This window comes from Drosophila melanogaster, chromosome 3L, assembly GCF_000001215.4.
Source record: "Drosophila melanogaster chromosome 3L".
NCBI classification, from domain to species: Eukaryota; Metazoa; Arthropoda; class Insecta; order Diptera; family Drosophilidae; genus Drosophila; species Drosophila melanogaster.
Genome location: NT_037436.4, coordinates 2,319,144 through 2,346,937, shown reverse-complemented (window position 1 = coordinate 2,346,937; position 27,794 = coordinate 2,319,144). Strand labels below are relative to the sequence as shown.

The 27,794-nt window shown below is 41.6% G+C and overlaps 1 protein-coding gene and 1 long non-coding RNA gene across 3 annotated transcripts; one reads left to right on the top strand and one right to left on the bottom strand.

The window, feature by feature from the left end:
• Nucleotides 1–1,138: 1,138 nt before the first annotated feature.
• On the bottom strand, nucleotides 1,139–24,245 carry MsR1 (Myosuppressin receptor 1). Of its 2 annotated transcripts, none has more exons than NM_139456.3 (5): nucleotides 24,190–24,245; nucleotides 23,443–23,638; nucleotides 7,949–8,189; nucleotides 3,188–4,290; nucleotides 1,139–3,086 (listed from the first exon to the last, which is right to left on the bottom strand). In NM_139456.3, exons 3-5 carry the CDS (start codon nucleotides 8,014–8,016, stop codon nucleotides 2,821–2,823), a joined length of 1,437 nt encoding a protein of 478 aa, NP_647713.2. In that variant the 5' UTR covers nucleotides 8,017–8,189; nucleotides 23,443–23,638; nucleotides 24,190–24,245; the 3' UTR covers nucleotides 1,139–2,820. Both variants share the same exon structure in this region, with proteins under 2 accessions (NP_647713.2, NP_001261324.1).
• A 2,773-nt stretch (nucleotides 24,246–27,018) lies between these two features.
• Nucleotides 27,019–27,552, top strand: lncRNA:CR45426 (long non-coding RNA:CR45426). Its single transcript, NR_124761.1, has one exon. It is a non-coding gene; the product is annotated as a long non-coding RNA:CR45426 (long non-coding RNA).
• The last annotated feature ends 242 nt before the right edge of the window (nucleotides 27,553–27,794 follow it).

The following is a 27,794-nucleotide window of genomic DNA, read 5'->3' as shown; positions in this document are numbered from 1 at the left end:
AATATATAATTTGTCTATGAAGGGAGGGGCATACGGAATGAATTCAAGGGCACTAAAGACCATTTAAAGGCGGTTTAAAATTTTGCCTTTTTCTTATATGCAATCGTATGGCGTTCCTTTCCAGTCGCAGCACGTTCGAATAATGGCCAAAGTTTGGGCCATTTCTATGTTTTTTTTTTTGGCCTAACTGCCTTCGATAAAATGTGTTTATGAGTGCCGCAAGCTGGTCCCGCACCGCTGCATTTTATGGCCTGGTATTCAAGGGCCAAGTTGCGATTCATATTTAATTGAGCACGGGCAAATAAACAATGGTGGTAATAAAAGCGTAGCCAATTGTAGACGTCAAAATGGAGCATTAATTGCAAAATTGTAAACTTATCGGCGGACAGAAAAGGAGGCCCGAAGGTGGTAGCCTTATAATTGGGTAAAAGTAGGCCCAGGTAGGCGTCAATTGAGTTAATTAGCAGATTAGAAGGGAACAACCTTTAAATGGCTTCATAATTCAATAAGCAAAAGGTCGGAAATCGAGTTGGGTTGCGATACTTACCAGTACTCGTACAGATAATGAGGGGCGTCAAAAGATGATTATCCTTGGTGAACCCGTTCAACTTGGCTTTCCCTCTTTTAATTTTGCACTAGAAAGTTACTGGGAATTTTCCGCTGAACGCGGTCCGCTAACTTTAAGCCAAATGAAATGTTACAAGCCTCGAGTCTTGACCGCAACTAACTTGTCTTTTAGACAGCAATTTCCATGGCTTATCAGGGCTAGTGCAATCTGAAGTAATCTTTTATTTTGCACAACTACTCGGAACTAGGAAAAGTTGGCAGCCAGCATTTCTCATCTTTCGCCGAACTCCTGCCACGTTTTCCCAGCTCGTTTTGGCCATAAAGTTTTGTGGCCCATTTCTCATGCTTATTGTTTTGGATTCCCTTTCCTCCGACGAGTAAATATTTCTATACGTTTGTGTGAACTTTTCCCTGCGGTTCGCCGTATTTTCTGGCTAATGCAAATTAAACTTTGCTAAAATATGTTTCAAAGTGGAGCTCTTGCTCGCTTTATTTGGCCTGTTTTATAAATAATTGAAAAACTCGCATAAGTTATTTAAAAATTACGTCGGCTTGTAATGAAACAACTTTTGTGTGTTCAATTAAATTTTATTATGTTTAGCGGTTGCTTAATTTAAATACCAATCAGTGAGCTTTTCAATTCGATTTAAATCTTTTTAGTTATATAAAACTTAATTACGCTCTAATAAACCCTTTGATGGCTCTCGATTGGTTAATTGAGTAGCTTAAATCACACTTATCCGTCAATCTAATTAGGCATAACAAACAACAATTAATCTATTATTTATGCTTACTTTCAGTAAGCAATGTGGCAACTTTATAATTTAATTCATTTAATTTAATATAATTTCTTTTAATTTAGCAGCTAATTTAATCGTTGTTCAAGCAACATACAGTTACATACAATATATTTGGTGTATTCACATGTACCTATTCGTAATTTGATTTATGTATTCATTATTAACGAGATTGAAAATATTTGTCGGGGCTCAAGTGCAAATACTTCAATCACCATAATTTATGCGTTCGCTGGCCATTTGTCATTCGTCGTGGGGCTTAAGCGATTTGCAATTACAATTTTCGCAAGTGTGGAAAAACTGCAAACTGTTTATGCAATGTTTCATTGGATTATTCGGTCAGCTGCAGTGACTGCCTTAAATTATTTCCCATAAATTCAGTAACCCACGAAACGGAACTGAATTCTCAATTGCGTTCAAGAAAACTATAATTTCATTCACAGCCCAAATTGCGATTTCCAATAATAGAATTCGCAAAGTATTTCATTTATCAACGCACCGCACTGCAACTGCCACTTATTTTTCCAATGCCTGCATCAATATCAGGTCAAAATTTCTAGGACTTAATTGCCATTATTAAAGATACGGACATAAGTGTGTGTGTGTGTATATATAATCTGTACAACAAATGGCAAATATTCTGCTCAAATCGTTGCCGAAAATTCGTAGTTTTGAGTGAGTACGTGTGCTGCATACTTTATGCGAATGAAATCAACATGAAAACGCATGGGATCAAAGTGGAAAAGATGCAAAAGTTTACTATATTTGATTTGATTCATGCCGAAAAGCTGAACAGTTGCGCACAATTGGGTCAAGTGGGGAAAATAAAACATTTTCCATGCAAGCGAAAGTTTCTGAATTGTGTTAGTTAAATATGAAGATAGATTTATGAAACATTTTACAAAACTATATATTTTTTGACTTTGATCTATGTTGTGAAGCCAACCCAATGGTAACTATTATTGTGACGCCAGCTGTAGCGTATACGAGCTCGTTTATGCACAGCATTTTTACAGCTCCTACTTGACTGTGAATGTGGAATAGAGTGAAGTCAAACGGTGCGTATGAGTGATGAACCAGCATTTTATTATTATGACTGTACGGGTTTTACGATTTCCCACCAAAGTATGCACATAACTTGTGGTTATCTGCGATTCTTACACAACTAGTTTACTTTTTACAAGGATAACTAGGCATATAATATGTACTACTATCAGGGTTACTACGTCACAATACGAGCTTGCTCGGCGGTGTACAGCTGATTCTCCGTGGCACCGCTCACCTTGTCCACCACCACCACGATGGCCTGGAACGCTGGTTCCACCGCATCGTTGCCGGCCAACGGCGCACCACCTCCTCCCACGCCTCCTCCTTCGCCGGAGGAGCGCCTTCTGCCGCGTTTCAGGACACTCAGCAGGCGACTGAGCAAAGTTCGGCGACCACGACTCCTCCTGTGCTACAGATTTGTCACCTGCGTGATGTTGGTGGTCGTGCTGGCCATCACCACCTGCGGCTGCTGTCGTCCCTTTTCCAGGACCGGTGCCACCGCAGAGCGTTCAGCTCGAGCAGCTGCCATTTCGTCCTGCGCCACCGGCAGCCACTTGTCCAGGAATTTTGGACGAAAGAGCAGCGTGAACGTGGTGCGGAATTGCTTGCTCATGGAGCAGTACAAAATGAAGTTGATGCTGGAGTTGATCAGGGCCAAGATATCCATCAGGTCACCTGGTGGCAAAAGGCAAAAGGCATTGGGTTATTACATCTTAAAGTGAAATGGGAATCTGTGGAATTTACTGTGGCGTTATGCATAGTACATATTTACTTACTCAGTCTTAGGTAGCACTGCAGATAGAAGACATCTCCGAGCACAGCATTCAGCAGACCCATAATCCCTTGTGGAAATTCAGTGATGAGAAAGAGGAGTAGCACCGCCAGCAGCATTCTCGTGGTGCGATCCGTCTGCTTTTCCTTTTCCAGAGTTTTGCTATTTTTCCGGGGCCTATCCGCTGCTTTACCATTGGCCGGTGATTTGGTTCCATTACTGGCACCCGGAGTGGCGGGCTTGCTGGTGAGCTTCTTCCGCCGCCGCTTGGCCTCCAGTAAGGCCAGGATCAATCGAACCGACAGAATGGTGAGTGCTATGCATGGTATCAGCTTAATCACTACACTGTATATGAGAAATGTGGCATTTTGCAGCGAGGCATTGTGCAACGCCAAATCGCTGTGGTATAGCCTATAGACAGTAACATTTCGCACCACTGGCGATGGCGTGGGTGGTGCAGCGGTGGTTGTCGATGTCAGCAAGGTGCTCGCATTTAACCACACAGTTTCGTTCAGTGGTGCACTGGTGGGCGTGGCATTCAGGGCAGCCGTCCTGGCACTCAGTAACTCATTACGATAATCGATTACGTACTGGGTCATGGGAATGGAGTTTATCACTTTGCCATTCATATCCAACTGATCGACATATTCGGTTATAGCCGTGATCAAATAGAGCGACGGCGACACCACCAGAACACACACCACATAAGCGGTGGTTATCGTTATTATGGTGGTTCTCATACCGCACCATACGCGATTCTTTTGCGGATAACCCACCGCTATATAACGCCAAACAGCCAGGGTCACCGTCAGCCAAATGGAAATGGTGTGCAGAACCTGGGCGAAAATCGAATGGAACTTGATGAAGCAGGCCCAGCTGTAGCTGAGCTTCTCCTCCCGCGGCAAACTGTCCGTCAGGATGTAGTCGTGTATGGTGTAGGGTATATACTCCAGCATAACTGCCAGGTCGGCCACGGCCAGACCCGTGAGTATGGCATTCGTGGGGGAGCGCATCTCCCGTCGGGTTAGCACAATGATATTCAAGGTATTCGCGATGGTGCCCAGGATGCAGACCACCAGCGAAACATAGCCATGCATGTTCTTGTAGCTGAAAAAAATGAAAAATATGGGATTAGCTCCGAGTTATCTCTTCAATTCAACAATATTTGAAGATGGTATAATAGATAGATGTATATACTTAACTTCCTAAACTTATTAATCCATTAAAATTGTTTGAAAAACCACCTCAAATTAAATTAAACAAATTTTATTTTTAAGCAATTTCCCAACTCTCTGCAAGGATCCAAAAGTTATAACCCATCACGGCAGAGAAGTGTAATAAAGACACAAATCGAAATGTTGTCGGTGAGTGGCAGGCATTTCCCAAATTATGTTTCTGATGTTTCTGTTATTATGCTCTAGTTAGCCTTAACCAATTTGTTACTTCCATGTCTAGTCCGCTTTCTCGCAGCAAAAGTAGGCAATAAAACCATCCGAAAGCCATTTCCGTTGACTTGCCAAGCAGCAGCGTTTGCAACACTGAGGCAATAAACTCTCGGGTGTCTAGGGCTTAAGCAAGCCACGCCCACACCGCCCCCTTCTGGGATAAACATTTTACCAGCTTTTGTTTAGTTTTCGTCGAGCGCTTTGAGGCTAAAAAAAAAGGTGGAAGAGGAAAAGCCCAGGCGCAGGACTCAAATTTATGTGCAAAGTTTTAGGGAATTCGGCACAGGAAAAAAGCGAGGCAGCCCTCAACGGTTTCGGTTGGGTTTTGGCTTTCGGCATTTCGCCCTTGTTTATTTTTTGCCTTTGTGCAAGTTGCAGCCAACAAATTAGACTTAGCATAAAATTTATATAGGAAAATGCGAGGCGAGACCGATGCAAGTCCTGCGGCTGACTGGTGGGGAAAAAATGTTTAATATACTCCAAGCTCTCCAAATGGAGTGACACGTGTGCGTCCTGCTGGTGCTGTCGGTGTCAGGACTTTAGTTAAATTCTTTATTGCTGTCTGTCGTGCGAAATTCCCCATTCACTCGAAACAAAAAAGGGGATTCCTGGCCGAACGACAGTTTTATTGGAGAATCTAAGCCAAATTTGTGGACAACTTTTTAGTCATGTTAGCCCACACTGCAGGTGGTCTTATGCAATTCTAGCCGGAATTTCCATTCCAATCTACATAGATGAGAGCTTTTTGCCCGAAAAATGCTTGCCAGTTCATATTAATTTGTTTGCGAACCAAATTTTTCCGAACCAACTGAAAAAACTTTCTGCACCGGCAATGCAATCAGTTGTAGTGGGAGGAAAATGTCTCTATTATTTTAGGTAGCTGGGGAAAAAAAAAACTGTGCCCAACTTGGCATAAAACTCTCGATTCTGAACTTATACCTTTCGAAGGGATTTCATTGAAAAAAAAAAAAAACCGGTATCCCCCATATTACACAGAAAGAAAGAAAGAAAGTTTATTGACAAAAGGGAATTAATTTCATACTTTTATATGCATTTTCAATATTTTATAAATGTGAAAGCTTAAAAGCCAAGCCTTTTAGGTAAACTGATGTAGTTTTTACAATGATATGCATTTCCGGTGTACTACTGTTTGTTTTGCCTAGTTTTCTCGGTATTTGGGTTTCATTTCGGCAGCTAACTATGCCTGATTTCTGGGCCAATAACTTTGAGCCAGTACGTCCCACCTGGAGCCCCGATGCCATCCTGGTGCAAAACAATTCCAGGACTTCATTCATGTCGTCGACGTTGTTGTCGTTGCCGCCATTCATCAACATGGATTATCAAAGGCCATAAATTAGACTCAGGGATGGCTGGGAGTCTGGATTTTTAGCCAGGTGAAATCCTGCGACGACGAACCCAAGACCGTACACCAGGCAAAGTTTTTGTGAGTTTGATGAATGGAGTTGTAAATTCCCCAGGAGTTGGTCGACAAGACGAGGGTTGTGCCGCCAAAAAGTGTCGCCGGCATTCGGAAAGCGTTTCAATTTCGCTGTTTTTGTGGCACGTAGACACACACCTCACTTCGTATATATATTTTCTGTATCCTGTCCATCAGCATGAGAAGCCTTTAACATGAAATGCCAGACGATGTGTGCCTATTTGTTTTATTTGTTCGGGGCGTACACGGCCGCAAAAAGCGAGCATGCATTTGGTAAATTAAATATTTTCCGAAATCAATTTTACACATTTTTTGGGTCTTCGGTTTTTTTTTCGGGCTTTTTGGCGTTTTTTATTCCTTTCGTTGGCTTTTCTCTTTGGCAACGGAGAGCCGAACGCCTTTGTGCGTTCTTTATTATTTATGTTAATTGCTTGTTTTGTGCGTGTTATGCTGCGGTTTTTCGTTAGCTTTTGAGGCCCTTTTCGCTTTGCCATTAATATTGCGTATACGTCACGTTGCCGCCAGAGAAAGGGTTCTTCTTCGATGTGACACATTGAATTGTATACGCGTTTGAATTTTATACTTTTTTTTCGAGTCTTCTGGCGTTCTGTGTCCTAGTGTTTTGGCGTTCCTTTGCCGCTTGAGTGGCGCCTGGAGACGGCTGAGTGGGTGCTTTTGGGCCGGTCTGCGTCTGTCTGGGGCGTGACAGCGTCAAGTGTCGCCTCCGCTGGCAATTTGGCACGACTTTGACACAAAAGTAAATGGCCAAGTGTTCTGGCTACACATCTAATTGCCATACAGTCATCTTTCAAACTCCAGCTACTACCTTTAATTAAAGCAAATGCGGCATCGCATTCTGGGATGCTGATCCTGTGGCCAGCCACTTTGTGGTCATTAACACTGCTGTTGGCCAGGCTGGCTCTAATTAAAACTAAAAGTCCTGGTCTAAATGTTGACCGTTGGTGGCTTTTTTTGCAACCGTAGAATGAGTAATTCGCAGTTCACACGGAGCACAGTTTCATCACGGAAAATAAATTGCTATCAATGATTTATATGCCGATTGGATTATGTTCTTAATTTATGAAACCAAGAGCTCCATAATAAACTAGACATTTTTGTGTGGCCCATTAATCAGTACAGTTTATTGCAAAAAATCCAAATTATTAAATTTAAAATTCTGTTGGTTTTGGCAAAAGAAAAGTAACATATTTATTCAAGAGTAACTAAATAGCTTTGTGGGAAGACTAGAACTAGATTTCCTCTACAGAAATCAGCATTGTCACTTTAATCAAAGTCTAATCGTGGTAAATGCACAATATTAATAGGTTTATTGGCCAATTGACTTAACTATTTATTATCGCTTACATGTAAGAACTTCGAAGAATGGTGACTCGGCTTAAATTACAGGAATTGAATTTCCTAAACCGCCATTAAGTTTTTAGGGCCGCTTTTAATCATCATCTCGAGGTTTTACGACCGCCTGCCATGCAACGAATATATAAATAATCGCAGACCGGATTCACTTTTTTATAGGTGCAGCAGATGGCCACTTGGAGGGCCCGTAGGATATGGTCAATTAAATTGATTTCAGCCATCAATTGTTGACCTTGCTGTTGACAAATCTGTTTTTTGTTTTCGTTCTGCTTCGTCGTTTAATCGCCCGAGAAAATTGTACGGCAAATCAAAATAGAAGCTCCCCCGAAATGGGGCGATAATCGATTTTTGAACGGTTCCCTTGCGCCAGCAGCTAATGGCTATGATGTTGCCACCATCGCCTCCGCCCCCGACCACGCCCCCAACTGTTGGCTTATGGTATTGTTGTCGCCATGTCTGGTGGAAAAGCCCCTTGGCCTTGATCGTGACATTGGTGAAAGTCGCTTACCTTGTATGAAAATTATCCATGCCGCTGCCGCAGTAGAGCGGCTCAGTTTCATTGTTGCCACTGGCCATTGTTGCAACAGCAACAGCAACAGCAATAGCAGAAGCAACGGCAACTGTTGCAAGTCCTTTGTGATTGCCGCCCGTCACTCACCGATGTTGCAACTGGATTTGCTGCCAAGGACAGCCGTGCAGTGCCGCCTTCCCAGCAGATGCATTAATAATTTATTATCAACGGGTGTCCCCTGCAAATAAGGATAGAGATAGAGATACATTTAGAGTGGGATAGTTAGAGGCGCCATTGTCCAACTAGACGTATAATTAATGCAAGTTGTAAATTGTTGCGTACATGGCCGTTACCCCATCAACTAATGTGATTAAATATTGCATGGAGCACACTGCTGCTGCTGTTGTTGTTGTTGTTGTGGTCGCATGGTGGCTGCCCTAAGCCGATTAGCGAATGCTGGCAAAATATATATATATATATATCTTTCCCAGCATAGTGTCTGCAAATCGGGGGCTTTTCCTTTTATCTACTTCGTGCAACGCCTGCTGAGAAAGCTGCCTTGCAACTTAATTAGCAGCAGGAAAAGTGCACTTGCGGCGAGGATAAATGGGGAAGTTGAGATAAGGACTAGTTAGCTACCCTCCGTAGATATTTATGTGGCAAGTAGCTGAGTAGAATGCCAAAGGAGTGCTTTCTCTAATGGATGCAATGCAAAAAAATAATAAAAAAAAAAAAAATCACAGGCATTGTTGAGCCGCAAAGTTCAAACCCTTAAAAAACCAAATTCTCACTGACCTAGGACTGCCCATAAATAATTTCATTTGGCCAACGGCTGGGCTCATCAAGCAAGCTGGAGGAGATCAGGATGGACCGCAACTGAGTGGGGAATATAAAATATCTGAAGCCGTCGTGTGGTCTAAATTAGATTTGTATGGCTGGAGCTTGGCCAGAGATAAATCCCATTTTTCTTGGTTCTCCTTTTGAGGGATTCCTTTTTTTTTTTTTTTTTTTTGAGTTCGCCTTGTCCGTACAATTTCAGCCGGACGTGGGCAATATGTTATCTGCCGCCCCGTTGCTGCCACCAAACTATTGCAGCACATACAGTACGAGTATCTCTGCGTGCCTGCTGCAACAATTTTCTTGCGCAAAGATTTTAATTGCATTTGTTAGGCAGCTACAGCTGCAGATGGCAGCGGAAAAGCGCTGGAAAAGCGGGCGAATGTGGCCGCAATTAACACGTTCCATGAGGCACAGAAACCGCAAAGCCAGCACACTGTTTAAATATGCATAGAGGGCAGAGATACAGTGGAAAGGCGAAAGAAAAGCGGCGGAAATTCACGGAGAACGAGCAGCTAATGTGCAGGAAGCTTAGTAATTTGATTTGCAAATTTCCATTTATTTTTTGCCGTAGCCTCTAAATGAACCAAGGGCTAATCAAGTACTCAAGTGGCTAAAATGCAATTTATTTGGGCTCGCTGCGTGGAAATTAAATACCGTAGCCACAACAAATGGCGTTGAAATTAATTGATTGATATTTTGCTCCGTTTGACTGATGTAATTGTTGTGCCCATTATTATGACACAAGACAAATGGCTAAGTAATATTAATTAAAATCGTGCCGCGCCATAATTCGATTATATAAATTAATTGCCGCTTGATGAACGCGGTTATGTAAGAATATATGTCGCTCAATCCCCATGGTTCATTCGAAATTCGATACAAACTGCTGCCGCCCAGCGGAAATAATTTTGTATAATTGCGAATATATATAGTGGCTATATGAGGCCGGATGATTGCTCCGTTCATCACGAGTGTGCCGATTGTGCGGTTGTGTGTTGTGTGTGTGTGCCGTGTGTGTGCTGGTGAGGTGACAAATGAAATGATTAATGAATGACAGCTGCCGGTTGGCCGCAGATGTATGCTATAATTTTTGCAAACAATGGCAAAGAATAATACGCTGTTGCTATGCAGAAAGTCTGACAGCTCAACAGATTACATGGTAGCGTTATGAGAGAAATTGGGAATGCTGAACTTTTACAATAATTATTACAAATAATTTCTAGGACATTTCTTACTTTGCAAATGTTGTACACCTCAAGTAAGTTCTAGCCAGAAACATATTATTCATTTGTGCAGCTATGTTAGTAGTGACTTATTTGAGATTGAATATTTTTGCTGAGTGTGGACCATGAAAAGCAATCTAATGGCGGGCCAGAAAAGCATTTTCGTTTCAGGACATAGCAGCAGCAACAATGAGAGCGTAAATAAGGCCGTCAAGTGGGTATAAGGTGAAAGCGAAAGAGGAATTGAAATCAAAACTTATTTCCGCATGACAAGAGGGATGTACATACATACATACATCTGCTCGATAGTCGATGGTCCAAGGACCTTGGTGCTTGGTCCTCGTCCGATAAACCAGTTATGTCACGCCCATATTGAACGGATTCGTGCCGCCATCTAAATCGCAGTGGCAGACAGGACAGCAGATATGTACATATGTATGGGGAATACTTGGAGAAGAAACAACATAACACAACATATCTTTGGATGCTAAAGGTGGCAGGGGAGCCGGAAAAATGGCCAACAACCGCAGCGAAATGAAATTCAAGCTGCGGGGAAATCTTATTTTTGATTCAAGCCAGCATTGAGTTCCGCTATTTGCTGCTCTTTAAACTAATATTTGCTCCTTATTGATTATTGATTGGTTACTTTGCTACCCTGTTTACTTTACCTTCGCCAGCTGTTTGTTCTTCGCTCTGTATTTGCATTTTTCTTCTTCACGTAAGCAAACTTGTTATTCGCTGCTTGTTTGCTTCGCTTTCTGCAGTGGCATTATTTTAAATTGTTTTCTAAATGGTTAGCCAAAAAATAAGAAGGCAGGAAGTGCAAAATATCGAGACCGGAAATAAGCAGAAGTCAATCCCCGCCACGCCCGCCATGTGAAGATGGACAGCTGGAGTTGCTGCTCGAGTTGATCAAATTTAAGATAAGTGCTTTCGCCAGCCAAGTGAAAGGAATGCTTACCCTCCAACAATTTGGCAAAGTAAACCTTAAAGCTGCTGACCGGGAATTTAATGAGCGAAAAGTCTTGGCAGCTTAAAACTCGCAGGAGGAAAACAAAAAGATTAGAATTATACTATGCCATTAGTGCTCTCAGCTTTTCAGCGTATGCAGCGTGTGTGTCAAGTGCGTCGAGCGAAGATAATGGCCAAGGTCACACGGTGAAAAATGGGAAAATTGTAGGCATTCTGTGGCATAACGTCAGTCTTTCACATCCCATTTGAAGATGTCTAAAAGTGTAATTTATTTTACACACGTCAATGGGAATTTCATTTAAACTCATTTCAGGCTTATACAAAATGAAAGTTTTCTTTGAAACCAAGACATATTTTCCACTGCACAGCTTAGCCTTATGAGAACTCAGCCAGCGCTGCTTGAGACTCTTTTGCCGGATGTTTTTGGGGGCATACGGGGATTCCCCGGCGAACTTTGTCACCCAAACCGCTGGAGGGCTGCAGTCGTTTGTCACGACGATGACTTGATGGCGACGCCACTTGGCTCACTTGGACACAAGCTGCCAGTCATGACAGCAGTCTGAGAACACAGAGTGTCTAGCCCGAGGAATGAAATGGCGGTTGTGCATGGGCACACAAGTATAAATACAGCTAGAGACTGCTAATATTTGTGTCAGGATGTCTGACTTTCCTGCAAACATCCTGTCAAAGTTTTGTTTCGCTACTCCACGAGAAAGAATCGTCAAACAAAAATCTGTTCTTGTCGATGTAATTAGACGACATGCGAAACGCTCGTTCGCCATGATTTCGGCACGTTACTCATACGCACAGGTGGCCGCAGAAACCGCAACCTTGTGATACACATGCTGCGCAGGCATAATTCAAATGTCATCCAGTTGTCATTGTTCGTTTGGCAAATTGTTCGCTGCCTTCGCCAAAAAAATTTCCATGGAAATGCTGTCGCAGAAAGTGGAGTATATGTTCGCCTTATTTCAGCTGTTTCGCCTGTTGACTGGAATTTGTCTATCAAGCATACGTCATGTTGTCTTGCCTGAGTGAGTAATTCGCCAGAAATAACAAGATGGTATATTGGTTTGAAATGGGGAATACTACTAGGTGAGTGAGTAAGCCCCGTGCTAATTTTAGTCTCAAAGAGTTTTAAGTATTCAGAGCAGGGAAACTCGCAGAGACGAAATGTAATTCTGTCTGCTGGGAATCAATTGTTCTACAAATGAGATTGAATTTCCAGTAAGCGGATCATACAGCTTTGGCATATTCATAAGCAGGCAATGGTAACATTAATCATACTAAATTATAAGCTGACTATGTTACTTGGCTGTATTTTAAGCCAGGTATGTGTAATTAACTTCATTGTTCGGCCAGCAAGCAACCGCATTAGCTTATCAATGCAATTACACATGAGTTCATATTGCTCCCACCCTCAAATGTTTGACACAATTTCGGTTTCGCTTTCAGTCTGCTGGCCAACATTTTATGCTCGAACCTCAAAGAGATAACACTGAATAGGATGCATATTTTGGGCCGAATTGAAACGTGTTGCCTGGCAGACCAGCAATTTGTTGCCAAAAACTTTGGCACATGTGCAAATAGTTTCGGGTGGCAGTGCAAGTTGCTTTCACTTTGAAACAATGCTGCTCTTAATTGAGTGGCAGAAAGACGAAACTCATGGTGTTGAAGAAGGTTAAAGATGTAGAGAATGGTCCTTTGATTGCCAGCAATTTGGTCGCCCATTGGGCTTGGTAATTGCCTATCCATTTCACGGTTCTGCCAACAAAGTTATTAGGAAAGTAAACACCCATACCTATTTCAATAAGCTCAAATCAAGCATGAAGCACGTGTGCCCCGCGGTAAAAATACCTGCTTTGATATTGGTTTAATTTTTACAATTGCGGTCAAAAAAATAGTGCTGCTATGTAGTTGCTTCAATGAAACGTAGTATGTGCAAGGATATACAATCTAGAGAAGGACACTAACCAATTCAGCATTCTTCTACACATATACAGCAATGAGAAAACTTTAGCATCCTTATTGTTCATCTCATTAACGAGGTAATAATCTAATCTAATAGGTATGTAAAGTCATGATGTGAAGGCGTGTTAAAAGGACCATTACATCGACCTTTTCTGTTCGCTAATAAGCAGGTGGTTCTATTTCCCGGCTTTGGCCCGGCAATAACAATTGGCCAGCTTGTCAAGTGGCTGGCTGCCTGGTTTTTCCTGGACGCGCCTCCTTTTCGGCCCGCCCGCCCTATTTGCTTAGCCATTTTGTTGAATGGCACTGCTTGACTGGGTCGCCTGAAGAGCCCGTGTCTTGGAGTGGTCGTCTTCTATCATTAAAGCGAGGCATTGGGGCGCAACGGAGCCTTGACAAGGTCGGTCTGTCAGTGCACTCGGTGCCACCCACCACCCACCAGCCACCGCCCACATCCAGCCATTGAAAGAGCGAGACAAGGTCAGGGCGAAGGTGTGAACGTGAAATGAAATTATGTAAATAGCGAACGGCAAAGAGTAATTAAAAATTTGATCTCGAGAAGTGTAAATTTGTTCAGGCAAACGGCGAGTCGTCAGAATAATTGAAAAAAAATTCCAGCTACTGTTTGTCTACTTCTACTTTTCTCAAAATTTGGTTAGCAAAGTAATCACTTAGCCGGCTACATTTAAAGCCACTTTTAGTCAACGTCTTGCACTTCCTACGCCAGAAAATTGTTTGCATTTCGCCACAGTGCTTTGGGACAGGAAATGCGTTTTCTCTTGCCCGGCAAACAATGGAAATTGTAAAATAAAAATGGTTTGCCTGGCCGCAAAGTGCAGATAATGACGACAGGAAATGCCATAAAACCAGAACGCAAATGACACTTATCGCTGTGTAGGGTGTAGGGATATTTCCAGACCAAATTCAAGGCAACTCAGCACAGATTTAAAACGTACTTTAAGGACTCCTCAGCCTTCATCCACCAGCAGGTGGATTCTCCAGAGGAGAATCGGCCATTGATACCGAGATAATAACTCAAATGAATTGGTTGTCGAGGGCCTTGGGGCCCAGGTCCTTTGAGACGCTCATCGGGCCCAATAAAAACGCCAGTATGGCAGGACATTGTGCACTGATTTGTGCAACAACAACTGGGGAAAACAGCAAGAGCAAACAGAGAAATCAAATGGGGCATTCCAAGGAGCAAACTGCAAAACAGATGATTCTGGCATTATCATACCAGCTCAGTTGTGGTTCTACTGCTACTGTTGCTCAGCGTTAAAGTAAACGACATTAATGGAAACATCAAAGTAATTTGATTGCATTTTCTCCCTCACAATGGATATGAATGAACAGTGCGACGCTCTGGCAGCCCAGCGAATGGAGGAATTCGCATATATATGTGGTATATTGTATAAGTTGATGGTTACACAGGGACAAAGACTATCTAAAATGGTAACGAAATAAAAGTTATTCCAAGAATTGAAAAAAGATACGGAGGCATACTTCTAGACACATTTATAGGGAATTTTAAGCCCCTAGTAAATTGGTTTTCCTTTCAGTTTCCAATTCTTTAAAGTGTACACATTTTCCGCCGTGTATCTGTGTGTGTCTACCCCTGGGGTGTTTGTGTGCGTGTGGGCTGCACGCATAAGTAGCAGGCATGGAAAACGGGCTTCTACCAGTCTCTCCCGCTGTTCTGCCATTGATATTTCACCGCCTGCTGGGCCAGCGCACCGCCCCCTTTTCACCAGCCGCCCTCTTAATGGCATCTCATTTTCATGTGTGTTTTCCACGAACTACAGCTCGCTCTGCCTCGATTTTCTCGGTCTCTGTTGATGCTGTGTTAATTTCATTTGGCCAACACAAAAATGGACAACACGAAATGGAATATGTCCAGCAATGTAATTGCCATGACCAAAGCAAATAAAATTAGTGCCAAGTCCGAGGACGATACGAGCTGAAGGCCACACTTAAAGTAGCTTTAGCCGAAGGACTCGACATATCTATAATCATAACTCATAGGCAGATCTCAACAGCAAATGGTAGAAAAGGCTGCATGGCCACAGGCAATAAAAGGACTTGCGATGCCAAAGGACGATTCAGTTTGTAGGCCGAACTTTAAGAGGATTTTGAATACTTGTAATCACCACACAAAATTATGCAAATTAGAACGGCTTATCAGCAAATGGTTAAGTACGGAGGTTTTGCGCTACCCAAATCTCTTTTTTTTCCACAGTTCTGAACCCTTCGCACATAAATTATGGAAAATTAACCCTAAACGACTCATTTAATAAACATTTTGGCCTACAAATGCACTCAGCCGGCTTAAACATACCTGAGACTTCCGAGGTGTTTGTCATATTTATTTATGGGCCCGACACCATTTTATTTATTTATATTCAAATTTATGGCAGTACTGCTTAAATCAATGTTAGTTCAGTTCGCCCCATTGTTCCTGGCGATGATGGCACTCTAAATTATGCAATACCAAGTCCTTTTGCAGGACGACAGAAGTTGTGAGTCTTCTGCGCCGCAGGCCTTATCAATTCCAGGCACAAACACATGTCCTTATTTTCGGTATGCAAATGCGTCCACCCACGCAGATGTTTGCGATTGTTTGTCTCAACTACACTTTTTTTCGTCTCAACTTTAAGATGGAATCGCTTTTTGGGGCAACCGTTGTGTCAGCTGCCTGGGGTTTGCTTGACATTTGAGTGGTTGACGGCGTAGACAGAGAGTTCAGGCCAGGGGTCAAAAAATAAATCGAAACAAGAAGTGCGGTTTGTTTCAATTCGAATCACTCAATGTTCTCATGACGCTTGAAAAGGCAAGTCTATAAAGTTGAATATGAAAAAACGTGTTTACCTAAGCTCAATCTTGACAGGTTTAATGGAGCAGAAAAACTTTGAACTCTTTGATAAGTTTAATAAAGTTTTAGTATGGGCACTCGGTCTATTTATGTTTGAAAAGATTCTTTAATGACAACATTTTTTTAATAACACTGAGTTGAAAATGAAGACATAGCATTTGCTACAGGTGCATTTAAAAGATCGTACAAATATCTCATTTAATCCAGGAATTTGTGGTGTGTCAATGCCGGGTGGCGTGCCTTCATTTCCAAGTTATCCGTAACTCTGGAAATATGTCTGAATCGCCAAGTCTCAGTCTCCAACTTGTATTATTTGCTTAACCCCTTCTGGCCTAAATCAACAAGCCCACAATTCACGTTTTACACTTCACACCAAACAAAAAGATCAAGCTAACAACACACAGACCGGCAGCCAAGTATTTTCACGCGCATTAGCTGCTCGTTTTCAGAGGCTTTTCCGGGGCAGGAAGTCCCTGGGAAAATATTTGGCCTACGTAAAATATGCAGAAAGTTCATCATGAAAGCAAATAAAACGCATACGCCGCGTGGGCCCTGTCCAAGGGGTGGCTGTCAAAATATGAATAATGGCGCAGCCAGACGAGCACCTCGGATTGGTTGCCCTTTTTTTTGGGGGGCCTCATATTTCCCTACGCTTTTCATTTCTTTTTTTTTTTTTTAATAGCAGCTGTAAAAAATTAAAAGCCTGCAGCTGCCTGCGGCTGCACGGGAATAAAAAGAATACTGCCAAGTCAGCTGTAAATAGCCGAGCTCCTTCGTCCTGCTTCTCTGGTCGCCAGGTCCTCGTCATTCGCTGAATAAATACCAGCAAGGTCAAGAGCGTGAGTGGGCGCCTATTTTTTTCTTTGCAGAGTACAGAGAAAAACATTTAAAGTACAAATTCTTGGCTCGACGACATATTTTAAACAACGGGAAGGGAGGTGGAAAATATATGATTAGATGAAACATTCCTTTAATGAAATCAAATGCATTCTTGTAACTACATTTTCAGCGGATATAAGATTGATGAACTGCTTTTTATTTATCTCAGTGCATCAGATCGTGGGAGGTCTTAGAATATAAATTTTGCATGAGCCCCCCGGATGGTTTCGGTGTTTTCTGCTGACCACTTGACAAAATTTGGGACTGCCTTCGATGGCGGAGGCGTGGAAAAGTGAAAAGCAGTTCGAATTTTATGTGCCTACGTGTCGGCCATAGTTAATTTATTATCCATGGCGGGGTCCCGTATTTGTAACCCCCACTTTAAAACATTACGGCTGTCTGTGCTGGCAGCTTTAATCAATTGCTGGGAAAGCTTTTTATCTGTGCTGTCAGGCGAAAAGCAAATTATGACAAAATGTAACCATAAAAGAAAAGTAGCAGAGAGTGCAGGCGCAAAAGTTACCCTGGCCCCAGAAATGTGCATGAGATTTGTGTTACAAATGCTGGTTTTATTAAGCCATGGCTATACTTAGCACCTAACTACCCGCCATGATGACACTGCCAGTGGCAGAATTCTGTGTCATTAATCTCCCATTCCACGTGAAAATTGGCCAGGACCAGCTAATCGCATCGTATAGCACCTAAGTCCTCGCTTCTGATTGATGGGTATCCATTTGCAGAGCTGTTTTTGTTGCCTTTATATATAGACGCATAAATCACATAGTCTGGTGCGTTCGTGCATGCAATTTGCATTTAATTTTTAGTTAAGCCCTCGATGAAATCTAGTTTCGGGCGATTATTTGTCTGACTCAGTTAGAAATCGGATCGAATGTCGTCGCCGAGCGATAAAGTGGGTGACAAATTGAATGGCATTTCCCGGGTATCCAAGGATTCGAGTGATTCGGTGTTACTTGGAAACCGGAGTTCGGACTGCGGACTTTTGCTTAATTAAGTTGCCCATCTAATTTCGCCAGGCAGACGGACCAGAAGGCATTAGCACTTCTCTTCACATATCATCAGCAGGACGGGCTGGACTGGCAGGACTCCCTGGACTTGCGCCAAATGTCATCAACACTAATGGAATAATTTGAAATCTACTTAGCTGGAAAGCAAGGACAATGGGTGGTCGAGTTGGCCACTCTTCCCGAAACTTCACCCCCCCCCCCCCCATCAACATCTACTATCTTAGCTGCGTTTGTTGATAATAACATTATTTATGTTGTTTTAATTATTTTACGCATTTTACCACAGAGCATTACAATGAACTCGCAGTGGGCGTGCCGCTCGCCGCCCCACGCTGGGCAGGATTCTGTCTTGCCCTTTGCTCGCCTTTTGTAGTTCTCATTAAGGACGAGTGGGGCTAATTGAATTATGTGAGTGATGTGAGTGGCACAGGGTGTCCATTAACTTGTACAAATTGCCAAGAAGTGCAGATTCGAAAGGCTTGAAGACAAACATGTTTTCGCACTTAGGAGATTTGTTGACAGAGTCGAGAAACTCGCTTGTAAGTTTCCATGTACTTGAGCAAATTTGTATAAGGAATTGTCATTCAGCTGGGGGCCCTAAATTGTGTACATTATTCGGGTTTCATATTTATTGACACCCTATATATACATGGTACGTGCATGTCCTATCATTCGATACACAAAGTAAATACGGCATTACTCTGCATTTACACTAATCGCAAGTTTACTACTGCCGATAAACGTGACAAACTTTCATAACTCTTGGCAAAAAAAAAAAAAACAAGTAAATATTTACGAAACATAAAAGTAAGAGCTCGCATAAATTGATTCACTCGTTTGCTTATTATTATAGCCAACGATAGGCCAGTAAAATTAGTTCGAAGGAGTGGAGAGCCAATTAACTTGGGGCCAAGTCGAAGTTTGTTTGTAGAATCGGTAAAACAATCATCAAAGCAGATTATTGTAATTGAGAAACTGTAATGGGCACAAGGTCAAGGCAATTTTTGATTAGAAGGAAATGAAGCCGAAAGGATACAAAATAATAAGAAATTCTGATTTGCCTAAAGGTTATGAATAAGCTTTAGGTGCTTTTCTGTAAATTATGAAACTAACTAACTATCTTCTTAATTATATTTTAAATGCAATTAAGTAGTCTATCTTGTTGCACTAATTTGTACATTCCTATTTCGATTAGAGACTAAGACCCTGTGCAATTGCCCCCATTCACCAATTCTCCGTCTGTGATAAGAGGGCTCGGAATCCTTTGACATGCGAATATCGTACACAATTCCCTTAATTATGCGCCGCCAAGTGAACCGATTGCACTTTATCGGAATGAAGCACGCACTCGAAAAGGTCATCAGCCGTCATCGATGGCTCGGATCCGGATCCTTGGACTAGTTTATGACCCAATTATGCCAAAGTGTCTGGCAGTTGGCGATGCGTTTTCGCGCTATTGTAAAACCGCCTTTACATCAGAGCCCCCAGTTCGGGCTATAACCATGATTTGTTTGCTTGACTTGGCTGACACGAAGCCAAATGGCACACGCACACAGTCTGATGTAGCCAGGCCCTTTGGTCCGGAAAACTTTGTTCCAGATACTGGGAAAACCACGGAGGGAGCTCAGTAATATCAGAGACTTAAGAGTAGGAATTAATATTGTTAATATCCTAAGGAAATATCTTTAATAATGACTGTGTTCTATCGAACATTTAATTCTTCATTGGGATCCAGTCTAGTTAAACCATTGTGCCAGCTTGGAATTTATAACTACTGATTTTTCGTTCTCTGCATAGCGGAGTCACATCGCTTTCGCCTTGATTGCTGCAATTGCTTGGCAATAAATAAATGACGGAGGCGTTTGTAGTTCCAGAATGCTGTCTATTACGTGCCTGGCAAGAAACTAGTTAGAAGGCGGCAGAGTTCGCCTCCCATTGAAATGTAATTTAAATGGGGCTCCGTAGCCCCGTTTTACGTGTTGGCCTGGTCGGATCGCTGCGGTGGTGGTGACATTTATGCTATTGCCATTCGAAAGCTGTTATTTCGAGCCTCCAGCTGTGGATTCGTGGAAATCGTGGAAATCGTGAAAATCGGGCGGAGGAAACCCTTTGGCGTTTGGCCATCTGCCAAGCAGCGGAACGTCCTGTCATAAAGGCAACTATTACGGGGACACTTGATGGCGTCCTGGACGACGGGGATATGCTATAATCAGTAGCAACGGCGACTAATGGCAGCACTTAGAGCTTCTGGCCAGAACCTTCTGGCCGGACTCTCATGAAACTGTGATGAGGGCAGGTCGAAATGATTTCGGGCATACTGTTAAATTCATTGGACACATTCAGCCGCACTTTTAATGGCCCTTTGCTGTTGCCAAATGTTGCGGATCCCGATGACGCAGCTTCATTAAGGTATCCTTTTTACGGGCTTCGCTTCCAGTTCTGAACGCAGCTGAAACCAGTCATCTTGAGATTGTATATAAAAACATAATCCTTAAGATTTTGATTGTATTATCCGATTTGAACCGAAAAAGAAGCCAAACTAGCATCGCTGATTCAGTTCTGTCACGTCGCAAGCATTTTGGCTCAGCTTGTACGGCGTTTAGCAATTAAGGGCGGAGCTTTGGCCAAATGTTGCAAATCATAATCACAGTTTGCGCATCTTTTAGGCGTTTTTTACTTTTTGCAAAAAAATTTGTTTGCATTTTGCCGCGCTGCTTTGCAGCTTCGCTCCACTCGAGCGCTCATAAATTATGCAGGAGTCGTCCTCTGGTTATTTTTGTTGGCTTTTTTTTTTTTTTTGAATTTATGATGCCAACTTAAATCGCGAATATTCCGCTCTCTGTTTGTGTTCACTCGAGTTGGTGATGTTGTAAAGCGCCTCAAGTGTTGGCCACCAACATTTTTTGTCACAATTTTTGCTGTCTGGGCGAAAGTTTTCACTCTTTTTGTTGGTGTTGTTAATAAATTGTCGGTTGAAAAGTCCGAAACAGGAGTCAACTTTTCTATGACTGTGTTTTTTGGATATGGAACGAACGTGGCTCGAGGCAAATGCGTGGGCGGAAAAGTAGCCTGTGCAGTTCAAGTTTTCCGAATCGTTTTCCAGTTGCCATGGTACTATTTTTTTATTGTGGATAGTAAGCTTATCAAAAAATATGAAATGCAGTGCTAACTTTTTTGGTATTTCAATTTTACTGCCATTCAACAGCTTCAAATAAAGTTCTTCGTTCGAGCGGCAGAATTGTGTAAACCAGTTTTTTGTTAATGGAATATAGTTTGGTTTCATAAGTTTTTAGTTTAAATGGAATTCGTACCACAGCGCAAGTAAACAGAAAAAGTTGTACTGTATCTTCTGTGTTGGAAGTGAAAGTAGCTCAAAAAAATAACATGCGCGATATTAAATAAAAATGTGCCTGGAGGGAAATTTCTGAATATTTATTTTGCTAGCAAAAATGTAATGGTAACATGCACCGAATTTAATGTTTCAATTGCCTTAGCCATCTTAAACGCTGTCGCCCGTTGGCAGGACTGAAAGTAATTTTAATGTAATTGGCATTACGTGAGGGGGATTTGCTTGGTATTTTTGGCATATCATTTTCATACAAATCTGATGCCAGGCACAAGCCATAACCATCCCACAGCCACCCATAACGGGAATACCACCCTTCCAATCACGACAAACGAGCATAAAAAATAAGCATTGCCTACAACTAGGCGCTCTCACCAACACAGACACACACACACACACACAAACGCACCCGCAATGATGTCAAGGCAGGTCAACTTTACGAAAAAAAAGAGGAGAAAATTTGGGGAACAAATTGGAGTATGGGAAAACAATCGAAATCAGCAGCCCCCTTATCACAAATCAACTCAAATTACGAACTCAAACACGCAAAAAATGAAAGCCAACGGAAATATTTGTGCGTGCATAAAACAAAGGCGAAAACAACCACACCTACACACACATAAGTAAATAAATGAAATTCAATAGGAATAGAAAGAGCCAAGGAAAATCTTTACAAAATTTGACTGCGCAAATAAAGTAATATACAGTCAATAAGGCAAATCGTCAGACTTGATTTCGATCAGTATTACGCATACGCCGCGTTATGCAAATCAGACAATTTTCTCTCTGAGCTAAAACAGCGCTAGTGAACTGGATATAATTTATAATTTATAGAGGAAAAAACGGCCGAAAACCAAAAAAGTAACAAAGTGCCATATCAAGTTTGACGAGGCAGTTTCCACCAACTTTTAACCAAGGCAAAGTTTTAACTGATTTTTGATTAAAATCTTATCGTATCACGGCGGCAGCAGGAAGCAAAAGTAAACCGAAACCGAAACCGAAACGGAAACTTTGATGAAATTTCCCGTCAAAGTCATCCGCAAAGTCTAACATATTGAGCGCCATGAAGAGGCTTTAATTAAATTTTATTTATTTGTTGTTTCAGCAAATTGACAGATGACTTTGTTTTTCGTTTTTGATTAGTTTTTAGTAGGCTAACGAGGAACAGAGAAAAATCCTCTGCTTACCATAAAAAAACATATACTCATGGCAAACATATTCACGGAACGGCAGTGTATTCTATTGAGCACTTGTTTATTTTGTGGAAAATCTTGTTTTTCCAAAAATGTTCACAGATTATCGAAGAAATAACGAAAACGAAAATGCGTGCATATTTCAAATGAAGTGTACAGCATAAAAAATGTATTTCTTTTGCCAGAGGATTATTGTTGTAGATATATTGGTTTCCCAAAAATTTAGCAATTATTAGTAGACAAGTTTATTGAGCTAAGCGGACTAGAGGATTAAATTGTAGATGCACTAAAATCTTCAATTTGGCATATAATTCAGACGCTTGGATTGCCTAACGCGAACAAAACCATTTGCAATTAAAACTAAGCTAAAACATTAGTTTGTTTTGCCAGTTTATTTGCCGAAGGCTTTGTTTTGCATTTTCTGACACTTTTTTTCCCACTCTCGAATTTCCTTTTATGTTTTCCGATGTCACGTGCAAGCGGTCAGCTCTTGTATTTGCCTAGTGCCATTTTGTGATTGTTTGCATTGTTCCAGGAGCAGGACAAAGTCACTGTTCTGTTGGCTGTTTTTATTTTTATCTTTCGTTGATAGAGAATTCACTAGAACTTGATGGCGGCGGGTACAATGGACTGACGAAGGGATGGCCAACGGAAGTCCTTGAAGGGTTCCTGCGAGCGCTGCGTAGGATGGCAGCTAAAGGACCTGACCCCTTGAAATCCTTCTTTTGTCAACTTCCAAACTTCCACTTGGGAGGCAAGTGTTAAGCAGAAATGCCTCAACACTCCATTAATTTCTCCGCTGGAAAATGGTAAAAAAAAGGAAGCAATCTCGTTGCCCAATTGACTAGACTGACATTAAGCCGGATAAATTCCCTGGAAATCTGCAGAAAATGCGATTTAACATTACTGCAATTGTTTGATAAACGTTCAATTACTCTCATGTCGAAGGACTTTCAAGTCGAGTAGGAGTCTACTTCGAGTGACTTTAAGTTTCTCACAATTTATGAGAGCCACTTGATCGGGCTTTATTTTATCGGTGCCCCAATTTGACATTTAACTATTTACAAATAAAAAGCACTTCAGCTCGCATTCCTGTAGCTTGCAAAATTTATTGCACTGCGCACATAAGTTGATAATTTATTGCCACAAATAATTTAATGCGTTGACACTTACTGCAAACTAGAGCCCAAAATGCTGTTCCCACGACGATTTATGCAAATTATTCAACAGCTGTTTCGCGAATATTTTATTTTGCCTAATGCAATATTATCATTTAAATCTTGTGTTGGTGTTCACGATTTTTGTTTCATTTACATATTTATCGATTTCTTGTAATTCATGTGTTTCTATGTAGTTTATTCACTGATTACTGTGGATAATAAAATATTTTTATTATATATTTCATATAGAAAAGAAAATGGCTTTTACAAAAATCTATACACGGTCAATAGTTCATTATCATTTTAGATTTTGGTAAACTTAAAATTAAGATTAATTGATTTTTTTTTAAATTAAATTGAACATTTATATTATTAATTTGTATTTTTACTTTCACTTACAACTCTTCAAAAAAAAAATTGAAAATAGGCTCAAAAATAAGTTCCAGCTTTTCGTTCAATAAATGTTATTAGCGATTTATTTATTTTTAAAATTTCCTTAACACCATTTCAATAAGTTATATGTTTTAAATTTGTTGAAAATACTTTTCACTTGTGTTAGATAAATCACTGGAATTCAGCTAGTAACGCAGCCGCAGCGCACGGAACGCAAAACGCAACTGAGCCGAGTGCATGGAAGTCAAGAAATCTGCAGCGAACGGGGTTCCGTTGCGTTCAATTCAGTTCTGTTCTGTTCTGTTCAGCTCAGTTCGGTTCAGTTCAGGATGGTTCGGTTCGGTTGGGCATATATTGTAGTATTTACTTGGATGTACCGAAGCGCCGACGATGCGAACGCCACCGAGAGGCGATGAAGACTGTGCGCGAGTGACGGCGGCAGAATCCGCTGTCTCGGTTCGCCTAACTGGCAGTTAATGCTGCGTTGCCAACTGCTTAATGTGGATCGCATCCTTGGGTTCCACACGCAAAGACAATGAGCAAAGTCAAGCACGATGGCGGTCTGCAAAGGGTCGCTCTTAAGCCGGAAGTGGCTCTCTTAAGTGCGTTTGTGCTGCGCGTGCGCTCACCGCAAACAGCTGTTCCGTGCAGACCATCAGCTGCTGGGCACCATTTTGTTTATGTTTTTGATGGCGTTTCCTTTTGGCTTTCGCTTCGGAGTTTTCCTTTCGCTTTTTCTTTTGGCTTTTTCTTGAGACGAGGTTAAGGTCAGGCCAAATTCTAACAACAGATGGCGTTTTGTTGCCGTGAGGGCCACAAAAAGTGTCGAAGGATACGGTTCCCAGGAGCACTGGTACTAATGGTAATGGCTTCCACTAATTTATGCACTATGGCCCACGTGGCGTATGCGTAACACTGTTAAGTACCAGTTAGTCATAAATCATCGCTTGAGTTAAAGGTGCGAGTGCTTTGGTGGTTTGGAAAACTTTAATTTATTGCTGGTTTGAAATAATATTTTCAAGGCTGAATAACCATTTCCAACTCATTGTGTTCAGTACGAATTGGTATTATCCTGTATCAAGTATCCTGAATCCTTGAATTCGTGCTGCTCAAATTAAGAGCGGTACAAATGGCATTCTTTCTGGTTAAACTTAACCCCCGAACAGCGGCCAATCTGTGGGCTCGCTTCTAGTACTTTACCTAGTCCCAAATAGCCGGCCATTTGTCAGGCAAACACCCGCAGATTTTAGTGGCGGCTCAGACGCTTCTCAACCGTCTGTGTGCTGAATTTATGGCCGGTTCCCTTTATGCAAATGGGGCCGGAGAATGTGTCCAAGTGGGAGTGGAGACGCCAGCGGAGAAAGTGTCGCCTGCCATGTTCCAGGCGCATGACAATCACTTTTGCTTTTACTTGTTTAATCCTTTAAGACGTTGTCTGTCGCCCCACAGGCAGTCCCTTTCTTTTTCGCCCTTCTTTCTTTGCGCTGCTGTTGATTTTGGCCAAATTGAATTTATAATGCTGGCGTAGGTTACTCTCTATACGCCCCAGACAATTAGAAACCCAAAATGCGAGCTTTTAAGTTGCTGCATAACCAAAAACATACATATTTAGCTGTGCTTAAAATAATGATAGGTAACATTATTGCGCCTTGAAAAATATTATATTCCTACTCCTTTAAAGATTCGAATTCATAATAATTTCATAATTTAGTTTATATAGCTATGTTTTGTGTCTAGATGGCAGGTATATTTTGGCCATCGTAACCCAAAATGCTGTGATTGCTAACGAGGGGGAGTACTTCCGCTACGGCGAAAAGTGCCTCCGGATTTGGAACCATCAAATGGCCGCTGGGAATGCGGAGAAAATATATTTCACAATGTGCCATCGTTTTTCGTCGTATTTTTGGGGGGTGCAGCAGATGCCCTAATGTAGGCAAAAAGTTTTCCCAGCTGCAGGAAATGGTTGGAAACTGCAACAAACTGCATAATTAGTGAAAAGCTGGGTCAAATGCAAATGCTAGAAAATGCTGATTTTTCAGCGCTGAGGAAGCACTGAATTTCTGTGAAATATTAATATGACGATTAGATTGCTTGGCCCGACCTTAAATATGTTTAATGGGCAAAACGTGCGGGGTAGAGTTTTTGATAAATAAATTTAGGCAGCATTAGCTAAAAATTTAATAGTGTGTTAATGGGGAAACAAATTTCTAATTAAATTATTCAGGAGTAAACACTTGCTGACAGCTAAAGCGAATTCCTATAAAATATTGTTGCTATCTATTGGTTTCCACGAAAAACGAATAAAATCTCCATCGCCTGGCATGTTTTTCAATTAAATAAAACAATTTATCGCTGCATATTCTGCGAATATTTGCAGCCATAAATAATGGACCAAAAATTGGAATGTAAAAAACAAGCATTCTTGCTCAACGAAGCAAAAGTGTATGAAGCCAACGAAGTGGAAATTACCTTATAAAATTAAAAAAAAAATCAAAATCAATATGGAAACGATTTAACTAATTTAATAATCCTTCAGTCATATGTGTTAAAATTTCAAATATATTTTTATAGAAGTGTACTGATCTGCTGCGTTACTCTATTCGATTTTCCACACGTATTTGGCTTTAAGCGAGTGTGCATTTTGCTGACAGCTGGGCCAAAATTTGCATGGCACGCGCATATGTTCATGCCAATCAAGTTGGCCTAAAACAAAAGGCAAGACCGCAAATCTATATTAATATTTTCCTTTTAATTATACCATGGAATTTTTGTTTCATTTTTGGGACCGAGATATGCACTGTCCTTTAATATTTGAGTACTTTGTATTGCTTATCTGATGCGAATAGCAGTTGACCTATTGAATCGTGATAAGCCCACTAAATGATTCGGCGAATTGAAGCCTCATAAATATTTAAACTACAATTCGTTTACTTAATGTTTGCGTTACACAAGTTGTCATTTTGCGGAGGGGGATGAAGTGCATTGTTGTTTACAAACAACACGTCAGCGGAATACTAAACATTTTGCTTGTAGAAAAAAATGTGTCAGCCAATGTTTCGCCCAGTTTTCAAACAGGAATTGCCAACGAAAGTCAACAAATCCCAGGAGCGGAACGCGGTGTTTTCGGTGCTGGGAAAGGGTGAATAACTTTTCACTTTGCAATATTATCTTTCACTGGTTTATTCAGCATTTTTCCCAAGGCTCCACCGACTCCCCCGCTCCAGTTCCTGAAAAAAAAAAATGTCAGAAATTCCAGCTGTAAACAAAAGCGTATAAAATAGAATTGGCGCCCGCTGACAATATCCATATCCGACAGCCGAAGACAAAATTATTTACAATAACAGCCAGGCATAAGTCGTGGCGATTTCGATTTGCATTTTATTCGGAGCGTTGGCGTTTACGGCCACAAGGACACTTTCCACTTGCTAATCTAAGCATAGGAAAAGTACGGCGGAAAACAGGAGCGTGGTGGCACATAAAATTATGGAAATGCCCAAAACGTAAAAGTTGTCACTGGCAGGCAAAGCCACAGAAATGAGTTAGCACGTTTTTCGGAATTAAAAACGCTGCTAAGGCAAACAACACAAAAGGCAAATAGAAGCTCGACGGGCAGCAAAGAAAAGCGTCTAAACAAGAAGAGGAATAAGGAAACAAAATACGACAGTAAATTTCGCAGTTGATGGAAGCAGCGTGCTGACCCACGTTGCCCAAATTTACTTTAATGCGGATGAAGATTTAAATTTATTAGACGAGCGGAGCAAACTAATTTATGCGAGCGACCACAAAATGGCAGCGGAAACGGAAGTGACGCCTACCAACGCTGGGCGTGGCCATGCAGCTGAGCGGGAGTCCTCGGCTTTAGTGCCGCGTCCTGTCAACAAATTGTGCGGAGTCCGTGGTCAGTAAGGCAGAAACTTAAAGATGAGCAGAAACAGACCGAAATGAGTTTCAGTTAATACACTTGCTAAGTGT